This window comes from Fistularia commersonii, chromosome 4, assembly GCF_037954325.1.
Source record: "Fistularia commersonii isolate RoL2024-O1a breed Wild chromosome 4, RoL_Fcom_v1.0, whole genome shotgun sequence".
Taxonomy (NCBI): Eukaryota; Metazoa; Chordata; class Actinopteri; order Syngnathiformes; family Fistulariidae; genus Fistularia; species Fistularia commersonii.
This window is the reverse complement of record NC_141287.1, coordinates 9,199,708-9,211,894: the sequence shown is the minus strand read 5'-3', so window position 1 is coordinate 9,211,894 and position 12,187 is coordinate 9,199,708. Positions and strand designations below refer to the sequence as shown.

Sequence of the window (12,187 nt, the reverse complement as noted above, 5' to 3'; positions counted from 1 at the left end):
TGTGATTTTGTTGTCAGCACATTCAACTGTGTAAAGAGCAAAGTATTTCATAAGAATATTTCATTCATTTAGATCTAGGATGTGTTTTTTAAGTGTTCCCTTTATTTTTTTGAACAGTGTATATAGAATCTATATGAATATATTGGTAGATGGATGATGGAAATGGAGCTGCCAGGCAAGAGGTCTCGAGGAAGACCAAAGAGAAGATTTATAGATGTAGTGAGACAGGATATGAAGATAGTTGTGTGAGAGCGGAGGATACAGAAAATAGAATTCGATGGAGAAGGTTGATTCGTGTAGCGACCCCTGAAGGGAAAAGCCGAAAGAAGTAGGGTCTTTAATACATTTTATTATAAAGTTTAATGTCACCTTTGCAAATGTCAAGTCTTTCTGTCTATACTAACGCTTACAGAGTATCGCAATTACTACTAGTAAATCAGATCATCAGTAGCTTTGGCAAAACCACAAATCTGTACAAAACCAAAAAAAAACACGCGATCAGATCCAAAAACACTGACGCTGTCACTTTATCTCTGCCCTTACATGAGCACACATTCAACAAATTGCTTCATCTTATACCGAATATAACAGAAAGAACTGGTCTATGCAGATGAAAAAGGGCCACATGGATATTACAGGAGTGTAGAGCATAGAGCAACTACTTGAATGAACATGTCGTACTCGGTTCAACACAGCCTCTCCAAGTACTTTGCTTAGTTGAGGAGATGGAGAATATGATGCCCTCAGGTCTCGATGGAAGAGGCACAACAAGTTTGACTTTAAATCTAAAGAACACTTTGAACTGGATGCTGTGCTCCTCAGTCAAAAACGAGAAAGCATATGGGCATTCAATGTAAACGTCAGCTTTGTTTTCTTTTTTGTACTTGCCTCTCAAAAAATAACAGCTGCACTTTTTGTGTGCTTGTATTTTTCGATTTAACGTACAGAGAACAAAATTCCATTGGATCATGTTGTATAGGTTTACAAGAACTTTCTCCGTGAGATCTTCAAAAAGGGAGAAGAGGACATACAGTAAACAATACAGCACATCAGACACTTGGTAATAACTTCAAAATAACAATTCAACACTTAAAGCAAAGCCTTGTCATTAGAGTTCATGTGTGAATTGTGTCCAGGGTAGTTACTCGATTAATTTATCGGAAAACAAATCCGAGGCATATCAATGCGAATACAGCAGAATTAACAAAATATAAAGCTGAAAATCATTGGCAGTGTTTAAATGGATGCAGTATTGGATGCCACAGCAGCTTATCATCTTGAGAGGCAATCACACATCCTGGACCTCCATGGCCTCCTGAGGCCAGCTGTATGTGTCCAAGGTGAAGGAGTCATAATCAGGACTGTAGATGTGGGACAACACGAATGCTTCCTTGTCCTTTGGCTCAGGATAAACAGAGGCAATATTGTGTTTGTATGCATAGTTGATGATCTGGTTAAGAAGCAAAACAGAACAAATATTCATGAATAGGATTGTTGCTTCTGATACTGTCAGTCAACCAGTACGCTGCTGTTTGGTCTTGAGGAAAAAAATTTTTTTTTTTTTTTTAAACCAAATAGATGAAATAAAATAGCAATGCACTACCTTGCTATATGGATCTGAATGATACTTTATTGATCACTAATGGGATTTGTAGGAATAGTAAACGTATAAAAATACTGTGTAATAGTACACGTTATGAAGAGCATTATGTCTTGCATGTTTTTAAAGCAGAATCTAAACCTGCAACAATGTAAAACAACAGAAGAATCAAATATATTAATCTATAAAAAAGATCCATCTGAGAAGTGGGGCTGTAAAATAAATCTAGCAAAATAGAAATTACAGAAAGTATTTTCACTAAGCAGTATAGTTGAGGGGACATCATAAAATTGATATTTTCAAGTGAAGAGCTGGGTGCTCAAGATTGTATTGAAGCACACTACTCGAACAAACCTTTACTTACGTACACATCAACAAGCAGCACCTGTTTTAAATACTAAGGTTGTACCTGATGCTAAAAAAGGCAAGTTATGCTTGAGGTCAGAGGTCAACCTCACAAGGAGTCAACCCACCTTCACTGCAATCTTGAAGGAAACCTCTCTAATGGTGTTGAGGGGAGGATAGAGGCGTCCCTCTGCCAAGTGCTCCTCTGTTACCATGTCAGCTATAGCCTGGTAGAAAATTTGAGTTCAGTTGGTTGAGGTTCAATTGCTGTTCAGAATTCCAAAACCGTTGCTTTAAAGATCCAAGTAAAAGCACCTCTGCCGTGGTGAGGAAGATTTCATCTGATATATGGCGCACTCCGCAGGCTATGACACCCAAAGCGACCCCAGGGAAGACGTAGGCGTTATTTCCCTGCCCTGGGTGGAAGGTGCGTCCATCAGGCAGTGTGACCTTGTCAAAAGGACTCCCACTGGCAAAGATGCCACGTCCCTGGATAAGCAGAGGAACACGGAGGACAGAGTTGACCCAAGTTTCACACTGTAAACGTAACCTTGTCAAATCAGAGATAGACAGGTTGATGTCACTGTTACCTGCTAAAAGTTAGAAAATGTTCATTTTTGTAAAGAATCATTTTCATAGGACCATGGTGAATCTAAATTACCCTCACATGTGAGTAAGCTCAGTAGGAAAGGATATCTTTGAAATGGCATGCGGATACGTAAATGAAATGGGCCTGGCTTGGGATAAACTTGTGGCACTGACAACAAATGGAGCACCCGCGATGTGCTGTCAAAAGAGTGGACAGGTGGGCAGAATCCGGGACAAAATGCTCGAGGAATTACTTAGAAAAAGCTGCTTATAGCAGCCCATTCTCATCCCAATGCATCAACTGCCTGATGAATGTTGAAAGCTTCCTTTCACGTCACATACCGACACATTATGAACCCCTTTGCAGTCTTTTTTCAACAGACCTGGACCATCATGTCTACATCAGCACTTGTATTTCTCCCTGAAATCTAACAAAAATGAAAATAAAAATGTATTTTGTACATTTGTGTTCCAAAGGAGAAATCCCGTTCCTCCACTGATGTGACTACTGATGAGAGAGGGGTGCCTACTGCGCCGGTATGTGACGAATAGGAATGTGTCGTCGAAAAATTAGGAAAAAAATTAAGACGCTTCTTCAGGTTTGTTGAAAGATGACGAAAAAGGGGCGCCTAATGTGTTGGTATGTGACAAAGAGGGAAACTTCACCATTCGTCAGGCGATTGAAACGTTGGGATGAGAATGTGCTGCTTATAGAGCCATAAGAAATAAATGCAACAGATTTTTCTCGTAGTTAATGATGTTGTTTATAGGCAAGAACTTATAAGCTTAGTCAGTTCCAGGTTCAAGCTTCTGGCTTAGACTAGTGAGCATCAAAAACCAGAAAACTGAGCTGTAATATGTTGCCTATTTGTACTTTTTTTTTTGCTACAAGGCATGTTTGATTTTTCTTTAGAGCCATAAGAAATTGTTGCAACTGATTTTTAATTAATTTAATGTTTAATGTTTGAAATATGCAATAATTTGAAAGCTTTGTTAGTTTCAGGGTGAATTTGCGCAATAAGTAATTTTCAATAAAATTTTGAATAAATATTGAACCACTCTGCCCGTTGACAGATTTTTAAATGATGGCCCACTGTGTATTTGAGTTTGACACACATGGTCTGATGGATAGCTATCTCCAGCACCTCCTAGTGGCCACCTGCTCAAAGCACAAAAGAAAATCTACAATCTAGAATCACAGTTGACCTTCTTCCCCTTTCAGCTTTTCCCTTCAGGGGCCGCCACAGCAAATCAACCTTGACCATTTTCAATATTAATATTAGCAAGCCTACATCTTTACATGACATACTTTCATAGTGACGTAAAAAAATGTAACTGAATCTGACACTAATCTGTCTCTTGCCTTAAAAAAAAACTTTCAATAAAAACAGGCACAGGTCAAACTTTTAGAACTTGGCTTTTTTTACAATATTTTTGGATGACTGAAGCTAAATAAAGTAAACACAGTATACTGGATTTCTCTAAACTAACAAACATGTGCAGAATGTGAAACGTCTACCTCTGTCAGCTGGTAGCATTGCTCAGCTGTGCACTCTGCCTTGCTTGTGGGATTACTCAGAGCAAAGATGATCGGCCTCTGGTTGAAGACTGCCATGTCCCTGATGATCTTCTCGCTAAAAGCTCCTCCAATAGCGGCCACGCCTTCACGGGTGAGAGAGCAGATCAAGGTTGGGGTAAGGCATCATCAGCTCCACTCAAATGATGGGAACATAGTTACCCCATTTCATGATTTTTGTAATACAAAGCATTGAGTGGAATTCTGAGCATGTTAGACAATTAATATTCAGTGATCATGATGGATAATGTTAGCAGAAAATAACTTCATAAGGGTGGTTGAAAATCCAACCAAATGAGGATCTGAGTCAGAAAATCGCTTAGATTAATTCCTCTTCAATACTTCCATTTAATCCGTCATGCAATTTCTGGATTGGGATCAATTAATATGCAATCATTGAAATGTTGGTCAATTTCCCATTGATCGAGTAGAATGAAAAGGCTTTATGACTTAAATTACGCACACGGTACGCTACCAAGAAATGGTGAGGAAAAAAAAGTCACCTTCGATAGGTTTCTCTGCTTTTCCAAAACTGGTCACGAATGACCGTAGATGGATGACAAAAACAATGCCGGTTAGAGAAGGCTTCTGATTTGGCAGGAAATACATACAATCTTTTTTGAGTGATATTTTAGGGGGTTTATCTCATCTAAGAGCTGTCAGAACCAAAGAGGCAGGAGGACTCACCAATAATAGCTGTGGGTTTGATGGTGTGCACCACCTCTTCTAGGGTCTTCAGGTGAGGGTGCTCATGAGCAAACTCTTCCTTTTCATGGTTCAGGTGGCCTCGTCCCTAATTTTGATTATAAAATATAACCTGTCAAATTCTCCATGGTGCCATTAGTAAAGTAGGTTAATTGGATGTAAAATAAAATCAATAGGCAGAATGTACAATATATTAATGAGCAGCCCCCCATGGTGTCCTTTAACTTCTTGTATGCACAGTTCCTTGATGAAAAGAGCTTAATAGATAAAAGAGTATTATGATTACAAATAATAATAATCTATTATTGTCATATTATATACCTTTACAATGAGACCTTTGGAGTCTACCATCCAGATCCTCTTGGCAGCATCCTCTCTGCTCACGCCCTCTTTTGCCATGGCCATCATGAGCAGGTGAGCAATTCCCAGAGCAGCCTGACAAAACACATTATAATGTACTTTGAAACTCACTTTTTCACTGGACCGCTAACTAACCCAAAATTTGTCTTTCTATCCACAATACATCAGTGGAACTGGAATGCTGCGATAAGCTGAGTGTGGCCGTAGCTGTGTTCTATCACTGCAGCAACTTTAGCAACTTAAAGCACAGAAGTTCCGCTTATTTGCCAATTCTATTTCTGGTGCTTGCACTGCGAATGACAACAGGTGGTTAGAAACCACACTAGTGTGGTATTAAGAACGGAAAGAAATCACAGACAAATCTCACCTCTCCCGCCCCTTGGAAAACAAAGGTTTGGTCTAACAGTTTGTTCTTCGTGATCTTCATAGAAGCTAAAATCCCAGCGACGGCCACAGAAGCCGTTCCTATGAGACAAAAATGATTATTCTATACTAAATGCTTAATGTAATAAACAATATGTAAAAATCCAAGTTCACAAATCCTGTTGATTGTAATTGTGCTTGATAAAGAATGATTCTTTACAAAAAGAGAGCAAAATCCAGCTCCTGGCCTTGAAATAAAAATAAATGAAGACATTAGTTGAGTTACAGAGTCTGTCTGCGTTAGAGTACCTTGGATGTCATCATTGAATGTACAGTATCGGTTCCTATATTTGTTCAGGATGCGGAAGGCGTTACTGTTTGCAAAATCCTCAAACTGAATCAGACAGTTCATCCCGTACCTGCAGTATGACAGAGCAGATGGTGAGAGGACGGCATCCCTCTGACATTTCCATCATCTCACGGTATCTAACTTACTTGTCGGTCACCGCTTGCATGAACTCATCAATCAAGCCGTCGTATTCTTTCCCTCTTATTCTCTTGTGCTTCAGTCCGATGTACAAAGGATCATCCAGCAGGTTCTGAGCGAAGAATTATTCAATTATAAAGAATGAACTTGCTGTTTCTCATTGCAACAGCAAATAATGACAGCTGCGCTTACAAAGCATGTTTCTGGCCTGTTCCTCAAGTCAAACACACCTGGTTGTCTGTGCCGACGTCCAGCAACACAGGGAGACACTGCTGCGGCCGGACACCACCACAGGCTGTGTAAAGGGCCAGCTTCCCGACGGGAATGCCCATTCCGTAGCTGCCCAAGTCCCCCAGGCCCAGGATACGCTCTCCATCTGTCACTACTATTGCCTGTGAACCAACGGGAAAAAAGATTGCTTGTAATATGTGTGGGGCCATCAGCTCTTTGCTGGATTCTTCGTTGTGTGTGTGTGTGTGTGTGTGGAGGTGGGGTTGGAGTGTGTGCAGGTGATGGGGGTAACCTTGATGTCCTCCTCAGGCCAGGAGTTGAGCATGGTGGCAATGTGGCCTCTGTCGTGAATGGTGATGAAGAGTCCTCTGTGAGCAAGAACAGTATGTTGAGATACATGGTTGCAGGAACAGTATTTTTTCAATTCAATGTAAAAAACAGATAACATCTAAGTATTACATGTTAACCTGTCTTTCCCTCCATCTCAGATATACCTACATTTGGCTGGCTAACAGCCATATGTATGATTTATGTATGATTTTGTAAGGAGAAAGAAGATTACATGGTTACATAGAGACAAAAAAATTATCTAATTATTTTAGGATCAAGTTGGTTTTGATAAGAAAACCCATTTAAAACAATGGCGACCCAAGCTGTTGAAAGAGTCCAGCAGAGGGGGATACAGCAGACATGGTCATCTCACCTTGGTCTCCTGAAGGCCAGCCCATACTGTTGGCAGGCCAAGCCCACTGTGGGAGTGTACACGATGGGCATGTACTCCTCGATGTCAGATGTCAACAGGCGGTAGAACAACTTCTCGTTCCTGTCCTGCAGCGTCATCAGCAGAATGTACCTGAGATACAGAGGAAGTCATTTTGAATTCTAAAATTAATTAAAGGCTGTGATTCCCTAGTTCAGATCATGGACATCATCCATTTACGTTGACCTCACAATCGAGATTACCGGCGACGGGTTTGTGAATTGAAACCAGGTCGTGAGACAGCAATGACATGACGAACGAAAAGTTTTTGTATACATTTCCTGACTTTCACCACAGAATGTATTAACAATAATTGAGTGTGACAACCCTATCAAAGTACTTCTTCATGTTTCACTCTAATTGCTCTCACTTGTCCAGAGGGTTGGTGCGAGTTTCATAGCTTTTCATGACTCGCAGCACTTGTACGTCCTGAGAGAGGAAACAGGGGGGCAGCAGACCATGGATACCCAGCTGTAGCCGCTCCTCCAGGGTGAAGGCCATCCCCTGCAAGAAGGAGATTGGGTGTGGTTACAGTTCTGTAGCCCTTCATATGAGGGTTAGTACATAGCAACATCTTTGAGAAATCAGGAAACAGAAGCCTCAGTGACTCGAGCTGACTCACTACCAACTACAGCCATTCTCTTGAACTTTTACCGCAGTTATGTGACTGTAGGCCGTGTACTGGAGGATATTACTGTTCAGTTCAGTCTTTTAGTGCTCCTTCAGCACAAGGAGTGCCTTCAGCTGGCCCTCTCAGTATCAAATAAAATCTTTACAACTAATGTAAAGGTGTATTAGTTGCTTAACGCACTACAAGTTATACTGACAATATCAGGAAATCCAAAAAGCTTGTACACATTATGACTAATTATGTTGTCTAAAATAGCAAGGCTTAAAACAAGGGTGGTTCAGGGTGTGTCTGAATTTAAGAATTCTTGAGTTCTGAAAACACACCAAATGAAATTTGCCATTTTGCAAACCCTTGGAGTTTCTAGGAGCGCTTCCGAAAATGGATATGAGCCATGATTTATTTTTTAGTGGCCTTGAACAATCTGATAATGGAACGGAATACTTCAGGGTTATTTATTCTGTCCAATAGTGTGAAAGAGCCGACACACTCCCCTGTCACCTCCATTTGTCTAGGCTTTAACATTCTCAATTCCTTCCTGGGTGCCAGACAAGCCTCTGGCCTGCATGGAGAAAACAGTACACCCTGGGTCAGTTCTGCAATGTGTTAATTTCTTCCACAGCTCCCAGGGCATGATGGCCAACAGAGAGAGAAATGTGGGAGAGGATTTAATATTTAGTTACTACTAGTCCCAGGGGGTGTACAGTCACTGTAGCTGTAAGAGATATCCTGTATAGCACAAACCAAGCAGAGGTATCGCTGACAGGTGATAAGCAGATGCCTAAAATACAAAGGCAGATGGAAACTTGTGTGTGTGTGTGTGTGTGTGTGTGTGTATGCATGCAGATGGAGAGAAACACACACACACACCACACACCCCCCACACACACACACATTCTGTGTACATGACCTGTGTCAGTCACAGACTGTGGGAGAATAATTATAATGTAAATTTAAGTTTACACTGTAAATGCTGTTTTTAATAGAAACTGGCACCAGAGCGAGAAAAATAAACCAATGATTGTAGAAGTGATGCTTGGTTTTTCAGGTTTAAATTAAATCTCTGTTGTGATGAAAATCAGGTAGTGTTATAAACAGCGCTGTATGGAATGGATTTATTTGAATTCATCAATATCTTTTCATCCAGTTTGTTGCTGATACTTCAGAGTGGTGATACTTCAGAGTGGTGGGTTCAAGCCTTTTTTAATGTGTGCATCCAAATCTGTTCCACAGTATATGTAAAAAAAAAAGCACTTTTCCACTATGCCTAAAAACCTGAAGGGTTCTTTCCAACCCCTGTGCAATAACCCTCCCCCACAGAGTATGGGAACTCCTCCTGTATTTATTGCAGTGCTCTTGTCCTGGGGGAAGACATAATGTTGATGTTATAGGTAACAATATAGAGAAGGTTTGACGGTGTCTTAGAGATTATGCTTCTATGTCCTTGCTCTGCATCAGACTTTCAATTCATTCTCATATGGGTCAAAGAAGAGAAAAAAAAAACATACTCGATGGAGGTAAGGAGGTAACGTGGTGATTTGGATGAAAAAAAAGAAAGTAGAATCCATTGAATGTGAAGCACGAGATCAACTTAGTGGACTTGGAAGAAACTTGGTTGTGATTTACACAACAATATGTTAATATGATACTCAATATTGACCAACAGCACATACCCTGTATGAGTAGATTTTAATTGACGTCAGAACATAGCAGTAATCTATAACACAGATCAATGTTCAAAGTACTATGCAATCTACAATAAAACAATAAATGTGCTCAGCTTTGGATATCTGTAGAAATAAAAAAAACAACCAAACCACAGCTTCCCAAAACTCCAGTATTTCACTATCTAATGTGATTTATAGAAAGGGTTTTCATCTCAGTAGGCAGATTTCCTGACGTTCTCCACAGCTGACGAATCAAGAAATGGACTCAGCTAAAACAAATACATCTACTCTGCTGTCCGAAAAACTGTCAGGGCAGAAAAAGGGATATCCTGTTTGAACCTAAAGCACTAGAACCAGGAGGTCACTGAAGTCAGAGAAAGTATTGAATTTCCAATCCTCATTAACGACAAACTTTGCAATAAATTCAGATAAATGTCTGTATCAGCTATTCTTTTAGGAAACAGAGAACTGCAAAGAATGAAACTTAGATCAGATATTGAGGTTTAACGATTCTGCAAAACATGTAGAACTTACATGTTTTCTGTTTCTAACTGTTCCACCAGCATATAACATGGAATGCTGGTTGTTTAGCACGAAGAAAGTCATGTAAATACAGTTCATACTCTTACCAGTATAGTTTTAAGGACATTCTTCGTCTGTAGCATTCAGTTTTCGTACCCATATGCAACATTCTGCATGCCCAGCATGTCTCCTGCACTGTGCCTTTTGCTGCTGCAACATTTGAATTTCCCTTTATTGGGATCGGTAAAGTCGTAGCTTATCTTTTTACATTTCTTCAAAATAATTAAAGTGCTGCAATGGCATTATTAGCACAACTCTGCGAAAATAGCTTTTCTCCCTTTCAGCTGTTTTTCTATGTTATCACAGTATGATAAAGGGGTGCATCCTCTTGATTAATATGGCCAGATAATTTTTGAGTATAAAAAAGGCGGTTTGATACTTGAAAAAAAAGCATATTTTCACGTTTAAAACTACTAGTATTTCAAACTGACATTGTGCAGGAGACAACTTTTAGGGGTAAATTGTGACGCCATGTTACCCGTGACGTCACAGCCCCACTCTCGCTCATTGTGTACATTGGCAACGGGATAAAGTGGGCTCACCTTGTTGAGATGGGGGTTTCTTGTGATGTCGTAGCCCCGTTTTTTGGTAGTGACGCTTCCCTTGCTGCTGGTTCCTGTGTGGCAGACCCTGGCAGCCGTCAAAGAGGCCTTGTCTGTGGGCAAACCGCGTACAGGTTGCGCCGCGGAGGCGGCCAGGACCCGCATCCCGCCGGCCGCCCGCCTGCAGAGATGCAGGGCTGCTCTTCCAGGGAGAGAATTCATGGTGCCTGCGCACAAACGCACAGATCAAATCAGACAGACTCAACACGACTGGGTGTTTTATGTTACCGTGCAATCCAAAGCCTGGGCACCTTCTGGTGCCAAGGAAACCCGAAAGCAATATCGCTCCAATCTTGTAAACAACCTCCTTTACCAGTGGGGAGTTCCAGACCCTTAGCCGAGTCACTTTATTGCCGATCGACAACAGATGCGGCGAACACACACAAACACATATCGTGCCAATAAATCTATTTGAAACTTTCTCTAAACATGCGGTCGACTTTCATATGAATGCCTGCGGTGGAATCCCGCATGCCCGTGTTAGCCGTTGTGTTGCCTTCACGGGACAAGCGCAGCTCCAGATGCTAGCTAAAGGTAGCTCGTCATTCAGCTAGCCTTAAAAGGAAACAATAAGACTTTGCGGAGTGCCAATGTTCTACCTTACCGACGAGCACTTTGTCCTGGGTCCTTTTTCTTCTCGCTTGCTGTTAAGGGGAGGACTTTAAGACTCCGGTTGATTTAGGATCCTGTGACATTGACAATTTCTCCGGAGATATTCTAAGACAGCGAAGATTGCATGCTCAGGGGGAGAATGCGCAACAAACATGGAGTCGGCAGGGGGGAGAGCAGAGATCGTCTTAAGTGGGTTGTTTTCAGTCTTTTGTTGTGAAAACAAACTTTCCTCTTGAAAAATATAATCCATTTTTGAAACTATACTTTCATCGTTTCAATTAACTCGTAAATTATGCTACACTTTGTGATTTTCCAAAACGATCATTTTGAAATCAAGTGACATGAAGTGGACAACAGGCAACTCAAAGGCAAGATAAAGAAGCGAAATGTTTAATTTACCCTCTTAAACCACAGTAAGCACACTTTATCAACTCTTATTTTTAATAAACGTTATTTCCTTAGACGTTCAGCCATTTGTAATTAAAATAAATCAACTGTATTTTCTTCTTTCTGACCCGCACTGCTGCATTAAGTTTAGAGTTAAGTTTAATAAACAAAACCAGACTTCATTGCGTTTTAGAAAGTTGAAACACGTTATTGCAAAGAAGGAACTAACATTTTAAAATTATCTTTAATACAGCCCGCTGCATTGCAAGTCTGAATTTGCAACTGTCAATGATCGCATAACGATACAAAGTATTTTTAAAGTCTAACTTCACTAATTGTTACCAATTACCAATTACCAACATGTTGTGTGTGCGTTTTGGCTCCATCAGCGGGACACATCAAGTAGTGATACAGGTTTCCATCAACAGCCAATATGCATCATTCCTACTGTGATATTGTAATGCAGTTCAGAATTTTATGTACCTACAAACTAAACACAATCAGTGTAACAAAAAGAGTGAAAAAGCACATGTTGTCTTACATGTGTTGCCGATAGAGCCCAAAAAGTCTATACTAAGTTCACTGTTGTATTACCAAGCAATAGATTTTGACATGTCAACAAATATGTTATGAAATTTTACCGGTCTTCCATTATCTCCCCATATCAGTTCAAATATTTTGGGATTCATGGGTT

The 12,187-nt window shown here is 40.5% G+C and overlaps 1 protein-coding gene across 1 annotated transcript; it reads right to left on the bottom strand.

Annotated features, from left to right (window-relative positions):
- Positions 1-342: 342 nt before the first annotated feature.
- Positions 343-11,239, bottom strand: me3 (malic enzyme 3, NADP(+)-dependent, mitochondrial). The gene is made up of 15 exons (XM_086145155.1): positions 11,099-11,239; positions 10,435-10,661; positions 7,386-7,519; positions 6,959-7,108; positions 6,548-6,623; positions 6,255-6,416; positions 6,033-6,136; positions 5,847-5,956; positions 5,542-5,639; positions 5,136-5,249; positions 4,797-4,902; positions 4,053-4,195; positions 2,261-2,434; positions 2,074-2,172; positions 343-1,450 (listed from the first exon to the last, which is right to left on the bottom strand). Exons 2-15 carry the CDS (start codon positions 10,654-10,656, stop codon positions 1,289-1,291), a joined length of 1,854 nt encoding a protein of 617 aa, XP_086001281.1. The 5' UTR covers positions 10,657-10,661; positions 11,099-11,239; the 3' UTR covers positions 343-1,288.
- Positions 11,240-12,187: the final 948 nt, after the last annotated feature.